Source organism: Bombus flavifrons, chromosome 10 (assembly GCF_040668555.2).
Source record: "Bombus flavifrons isolate JBK064 chromosome 10, iyBomFlav1_principal, whole genome shotgun sequence".
NCBI classification, from domain to species: Eukaryota; Metazoa; Arthropoda; class Insecta; order Hymenoptera; family Apidae; genus Bombus; species Bombus flavifrons.
The window spans coordinates 13334486-13342202 of NC_138451.1; the positions used below are offsets into that span (position 1 = coordinate 13334486).

The window sequence follows — 7717 nt, forward strand, 5'->3', positions numbered from 1 at the left end:
TAGTTTGCTAAAATACTCTACAGCAATATAATACTAGAATATGCAACATTGGGTTACTCACCTCTCTATATAGTTGTTGTAATAATTCTCTAGCATTTTGTGTAACATTATCAGTGTTTAACACAAATTTTAATCCAGACGGAGTTTCCAAATAATGCAATGTATATTTACTAGTTTTATAATATAAAAATCCTTCTTTTGGATCCAATGGCGATATTTTACTTACAAATGATTTTATAGAAAATAACATTCCATACATTAATTTTGCTTCCTAAATTTTGTGCAATTTTATAATGTATATATATTATTTATAATGTATATATATTTCTTAGAAAAAAGATTATATAGATTATACACAAATGAAAACAAAAGACCTTCTTTTAAACGACTTAATTTAAAAAAGGAATGAAACAAGTAATTGTTAGTGATTTTTATAAAATAGGTCACAGGATATTTGAACATGGGAAGGTTAGAAACGGTATATGTTTTATAACTTTAAAATAACAATTCTGTTATAGTTATTCATACATACCTCTCCTTTTGTGATTCCGGATTTATTCAACCTATTCCATTCTGCATAATACAGTAATGTTCCATTTTTGGAAAATATATATAAATTATGAATTGTCATAATTTTGCTGACAGTTGTGTATTTTGTTTTGCTGTTAAAATGATAATATTCAATCAATTAGTTATCGACGATAGCATAGTGAGGTATCCATTGATTAAAGACAGGATAGACATGACATTAAATGCAGCTTTGCGTCTCAGGTTATGAAACACCGACTTGCAAAAAAATCAGAGTGTTTCTTACGCCCTCTGCGATTTTCTACGGCGAACATAGGAAACATATCAAAGGAGATTCGACAATAGTTATATTACCGACGAATTTTTTACGTTTCACTGACTCTATCTTATAAAAATGACAAGGAAAGGGAATGGGAGATAGATAGGTAGACTTAAGAATAAATGATAAAACATTCGAATTCATTTTATAAAACTTATTTGTTGATTGGATTTGAGAATTATACAATAATCTTTATAATTAAGGTTAATTTTATAGATTAACGTATTTAATTATCTGTATAACGTATTTCTCACTTCTGTAAAGTATAATTTATACTTATTTTTGAAAATATAATTATAGGCATATCTTTAAAATTGCTATAAATTAATGGTTGTGCTTCATGCAATTTTTCAGGAATTAATAATTTGTTGCACTTGTTACAATATAAATACAGTTGTATATAAATCCTAAAAAATAACTACAGAACTCTGCATATAATGAATTATTGCTAATTAAGATTATTTAGAACTAGCTACAATTAATTTTATTGACGTGGTGGAGATTCAGTGGTTCCTGTTGCAGTTTCCTACTGTTGCAGTAGAAGAAATCCTGCAACACACAAACGAAAAATGAATTTTCTTTGTTTTAGTATGTAATAATCTAAATGTAAGAGTATCACAATCATTTTTTTATAATATTAATTAAAAATAAACTTATTTGGTGGTACAGAAATTGCTAAAATCGAATTTTATATTATAAAAATTTTTAATTCCTCGCAGAAACTTTTTAAGGTCCAGTGCAGACGCGCATAATCTTTTGTATTTGAAAAATTATTGTTTAGGGAGCTCAAACTTTCGTGAATATAACGGAAGAAAATCGTTTTATTAAATTAATAGTTTCAAGCATGACAGCGAATGTCAACAGTCGAAACGTATTAAAATTGGTTAATATTAAAAATATGGTAGGTTCTGCGTAAAATCGCAATTTCAATCAGTTGTATCATAATACGATTAGAGTACAGCATGTGCAAAATGTTCTGTTCTATACCTTATTTGTAATTTTATAGAAAAATTTAGCTTGAATTCAAACCATTGCTATATTGAAACGATAACGTTGCATGCGATACGAAAATGGTACGAGAGATCAAGTGACCCCTAAATCGTGGGACGCGGAACGGAAAGCATTAAATATCTCATCGGTAATCTACCTTGTCAATGATATCAGCTTCTTACAAAAGTCTGAAGATGGCTTATCGCTACATTTCCTTCTGTGCAGAAAACGAGTAAGTTTTTCTATGTATGCAGGACTACTTGTAGAACCACTCAATCATCAAAAGTGATCTTACCATTTGACGGGACATTGTGTCATATGTTCTGCAATACCGACCATTGTAGAACCGACATTGCATACCGACATAGAACTCTACTGTATGTTCGATCCAAATGCGATAGTTGGTATAGCTAGAAACAAAGCCAAGATGTCGCACTCATCGATAAAGTACAGGATAGACGTAACATGAAATATTTTTCTGTGTCCCACGATTTGGAGGTTTAGATATATCCATGAAATTGGAAATTATTATTGTAGAGAAAATAAAGAATTCTACGCATGCTTTAATGCATCACGAAGATAAATTTTTGTATTATTCTATAGATCGCCTATGCGCGTATGTGTGCCATGTCGCCTTGACAAGTAAATACAACAGGCGATAATCGAAAGAGCCTGATCGGTGCATGGGGCAAAATTCATTGAGTTTTTTCAAAGAGACTTGCGAATATGTATGCGCTCTCGGTATGTTTTCCTTTTTCCCTTCTTTTCTCGTGTTCGTTTCAAATGAATATAATAGTGCAAATAAAACTAAAATATGTAAATCTTACAAATTCATAGGGCACGAAATCCCAGAAAGCCATAGGTGCGTCTCGTTCTATGTTGTATCCCATCGAACTCATCGGAACGACAGTAGTAAGGGTCAGAAAAACAGCCAACCAAACTTAATGAGCGAAAAGTAAGTAGAAACAGTATCGTTAGCGTCAGACTGCTTTCGTTTTATGTATTATTTGCCGATTCTTCGCGACATTTTCGCGGGGCAAATAGGGATTCGAGTTGCCGTGCGAATTTATCGCCGAGTACAAAACGTGCTGGTGGCTGGAGCTTGGGCACGATTATCGTTTCGAGCACTTTTATTAACACATAACGGTATCGCAGTAGACGACCTCACCGAGCTCAGCACGTAAACCGTCGCTTTTCGATCGGACTTCTCCGACGTCGAATGTGCCATTTGCCTTTTTACTGTTAGAGTAGAGTCAAGGGAAAGCTAAAGTCGAGGAGAGCCGGAGGAAAGCTTTACCGTAGAACCGTATAATACCTATGCGAACGACGCTATGCAAATAAATACAACGTAAACGGGAGCATAGAATAATAGAGGATAACAAATTATGGATGATATACGCTCGTATAATGCCCATTGCGGAGGGACTGCGAGCTATAAGCGGAGGTTAAAGGTATAATGCGGTGGCTATGATCGTGAAACTGAAATGAAACGAATTTCGGCGAACGACCGGAAGATAAGTAGTTAACAATGTCGTGCTCCCTCGAATCCTTAGACGGACTAATTTTACGTAACCGGTTGTACTAACAATTTCTAGAGAATTTCTTCCCCTAGACATTTTTGGTATATTCCTCGTTAAAGGAATTAACCAGACGTTTGCCTCATTGGAAAGATCCTCCCTTTTCTTTATCATCGATTACGAAGAGGAAGGATCTCATGTGATAAATCGTTTAATCCTGTCTTACGCCGGTCCATCAGATAGATCCAATTTCATGTAACCAGCTGTGATAACAACTTCAGAAAAATGTAGATTCGCTTTTCCACATGCAGGATTCAGGACACTCCACCGCATACGTAGTCCCTTTTAAATACAGGATCGAAAAGGACAGTCTTAGAAAAGTTAGTCGATCGAGCAAAATCGAAACTCTATTTAATTTTTGTCAATAAAAAGAAATCCTACATTCTACAAAAAAAAAAAAAAAAAAAAAATATCATCCTTTGAAGCATCTCAACAGTGTAGTATCTATTGTTTCCATAAACGTTAGGTATTCGAACAAACGTACGACGATATACTTCGTCGATTTTCTCATCGCTTACGTAGGTACACGAAAAGCGAAAACTGAGTTTGTACGTTCTTCCATTAAGCGAAATCTTTCGATACACATTCGTTACAAACGCGTCAGCTGCAGCATAACGGTTTGCGTGTTTACACCTCCTCGACACCGGAAATACAATCTGCATGGAACGCGATAAAAATATCACCGCATAAAACGAACGATCGCATCGTCGGTGACTGGAATGATTCGATAACAATGACCTAGGCTGTAAATCAAACGAACGTAGCCAGCGCGCGTTGAACCGACTGTTTCGAGTGCATCATGCGCTTCGACCTCGCCGCACCAGGGGTTTACGCGCTCGTGTAATATAATCACCCGTTGGCCAAACGTTTGAAACGGTAAGCTTAAAATGGTACACATATAGAGTTGTAGGACAACTATGGTCGTACACTACTAGGACTATACCGACCCTCGTGCAAGCTTACCAAGTTTACTCAATAGCGTCCTTTCTATTATGAGTGCTTCTCTGTTAATTTCATTTATTCTGACTTTGACTGGGCCAACTAGACGTTACCACAATTTCACACGATTTAACGGTCAATTTATCCTTAACTATTGGTCGCCGATCTGGTTCAGGTCTGCAGCGAACAGACGGCTTTTCCCGCAGAACCACGCGAATATTTTACGATGGTTATTTAACCGATACTACGCTGCTCATGAACGTTTCTCGTGGACACGCTACGTTGTTCGCTTTTCTTTCTTTCAACATGTTCACTGCCACAATAATCGCAAATATCTTCCGACCAGAACCGTCTCACGCTTGAATAGAATATCGATAAAGTTATGTAAACCTGACACGTTTTTTCAGTTGTTCCCGTTGAGAATTATGGATCTTTGAAGCCGAAATAATGTTATAGGAACACTAAATTTACACTAAGGATTCATATTAAAATAGTAATATATTTATTTTATGGACGATTCCTTATATATTCATCGATACATACTTGCACGCGTCCTCTGGGATGATCGCGCAAGGTAAAGAGTTAATCCCGTGCAACGTTGCGACGCGAGGAAAACGTTCGTGCGACAAACTCCCGTGATCTGCATCAAGACTAGCACATACGAGGGTCAAGCACACGATCGTATTGCAATAAAGCAGTCTACGATAAATGGACGCTGTGTATTCGCAAAGCGTACTAGATGTCGCTTTTGTCGGCAATTTTACAACGTTGTGAGTAGCAATAACAACCACATGGCTTCGATTTTTGTTCGTCTGCTCGCTTGTTTGCATGCCTGTTTATTTATTTGTTTGCTTGCTCGATCGCTCGCCCAGTCGCTTATTTGTTTATCGTCCTTTTTTCTTTTTGATTGGCCCCATTGAAATTGACCGATCGCCATGCTAAATTTGCTATGCGCAACTCAATGTACCTGCGACGAACAAAATTTTGCACTTCTATCGGTCAAACGATAATTGTTATCGACTGGTAACGCTTTGGTTATCCTTTTTCTTCGGTAGATGGTACCGCGATTGTATCTTAGAATAGTCCTTTTGCAGAAAGAAAGAATCCGGTCTGACCGGATTACCGGAATTGTGAATCGAAGACTTCGTCTTCTTTTGTTTGTCGAAAGACTTTCTGTGTCGATTGGGTTATCCGGGTTCTATTCGACCCTTGTTCGCTGGATATAGATTTACTCGGAAGTAACCATGGTTTATATAATTTGGTAATTTTTGTTTCGCGAGCGTAGCAAGAAACGTTAAAGCCAAGGCTAAGTCCTTTATTTTCACTCTGACAATTGTTGTTTCAAGTTGTTGGTTGTGTTAGGTTATGTAAGAGAAGGTAGGATGTTACGCGATCGGAAACATTTTTCCGTCTAACTTTACGGTAGAAAATAATCTTTTAAATCTTTAATCAAAAATAAGATTTATCTTTCTTGTTAATAAATAGCCGTCGAGAGCGTATGGATTTATTTACAAATACAAAACAAAATCGCGTTGCCAATTGTCATTTTTCATTGATTTTCCGAGAAATCTTTTCGAAATTTCCGTTTCGATATATTTTTTTTATTTCACATGTATATTTTCATTTTACGTGGAATTGGTAAACGACGTATTGAATTTTAGAAATACTCTCCTATAAATCCTGTAATACCACAGGAAATGTGACTTATCGTGTTTTTCATCTGCAGCCTTCAAACGAAAACAGCAAATTATACGTATTCTACATTAATTTCGTAATACATCTCATTTATAAAATAAATTACTACAAGGAAAGGAACGCTATTTTACATATTTAACGCATTCTTACACCGTGAGAAATATTGATTCCAAGCAGAAATTAAGTAATGTATTATTTATCAAAAATTACTTGACATCGATGCTTTTTACAATATCGATTCTTTCCGTTCGTACATTCTACGCAATTTTTTGCGCGCATAAACGAGATCCGATACAAATTGTTTGATACCGACCAAAGGAATTAATTCTGCTGATATTTACGAAAATATTACGCGCTTCACCCGCAGAAGCTGCATAATTCGTGAAATCTGCGAATTACCGGCTAGGTCTTTATAAATGATAAGCCACCGCTTTTGTTTACCAGGCAATCACCAACGGAGCAGAGATAGGGGATGTTTAATATTTGCTACCGGGCAAAGTAAGTTTGCAAATCGTCCCTTTTATCCGGAACTCGTAGAGCAGATTTCTTTACCTCTTCCACTCGGAATCTGTCTCTTTTCTCACGAGGCCATTGCATACGGCATACGCGATTGGGAGATACGCGAGATCATTGTCCGTTTGCTCTGTTGGATATAAAACTCTTTTTCTTTTCCCTGTGCCTGCTATAAAATAGCACGTCAGCTCTTCCTTCGACGTTCTTTCATCTCGGAATTCAACTTTTGGAACATCAAACAGCCGCCACCGTTGTGCTGTCCTCCACGGTAAATCGTCTGGGAAATCATCCGCAACTATTATTGTGCTTTTAAAATCACAGCCACGTGAGATCGAGCTACCGCGTTCCAGTTAATCAACGGATTGTCCGCGTTACGTATGGTTATTGGGAAGATGAGTAGTTTTTTTGTGAAGTATTTAGGAGAAAGGAAGAGACTGGGACGATTGGTAATTCTGTGTTATTATTACTATTTATTGTTAAATTAAATTGAATTTTTCCTTTTATTTTTCTTCAGTAGATTTACATTTCCGGTTAAGCACTGCATAATTTATTGTCTTTCTCTCGTAACAGATAAGTTTACAAGATAATCGTTTTCTTCGAGTTTAACGTATGTACCTGTCTCTAAATGTTTTAAATTACAATCGCGATTAACTTTCCAAAGATAAGGTCTTTAAATATTATACGCAAATATTGACGGATCTCAATTCAATATACATAGGTGAAAGGAGATAAACGATATCATCTATACTAAATGTATTGGAATATTGAAACAACTTTGACACTGTTCCGATATAAAATGTTTCATGAAGTTTACGTAGTATATATTTTGTATTTTTTCACTTTCTACAAAATTGAACATCCTAAGTAAACAGTCGATTGGATTGTTAACGTTACGTATGCTCATCAACAAAACATTAATTCTTTCCACCAGTAACATTTTATCGTACAAATTCGTTTAATAGATTAAATATTTGTCATTGTTTGATTCGATCAAATAACGAGAGCAGTTATTTTATCGAAAAATACGTCGGTTGGCTCTTATTGTAGTGATCGATTTAATGGAGAAGCACGTGTATTAAATAAAGAAAGCCTCAATTATATTCGCGAGTTAATTAATTTCAGTAGCCTTAAATTATAGCATTTGTTTATTCGTTTA

General features: G+C 35.7%; 1 protein-coding gene across 3 annotated transcripts in view; it reads right to left on the bottom strand.

Annotated features, from left to right (window-relative positions):
• Nucleotides 1–7717, bottom strand: part of LOC138184230 (trafficking protein particle complex subunit 1) — a 147566-nt gene that overhangs the window by 8469 nt on the left and 131380 nt on the right. For 2 of the 3 annotated variants that reach the window (XM_069121998.1, XM_069121999.1), the window contains exons 2-3: nucleotides 1324–1396; nucleotides 533–829 (exon numbers count right to left, since the gene is read on the bottom strand). Coding sequence is in view for 1 of the 3 variants with exons in the window: in XM_069122000.1 (XP_068978101.1) it covers nucleotides 62–271; nucleotides 533–631 (309 nt within the window). In the remaining 2 variants the exon portion in view is untranslated. Of the gene's footprint in view, nucleotides 1–61; nucleotides 272–532; nucleotides 830–1323; nucleotides 1397–7717 lie in introns of all 3 variants that reach the window. The other variant, XM_069122000.1, reaches the window with a different exon arrangement.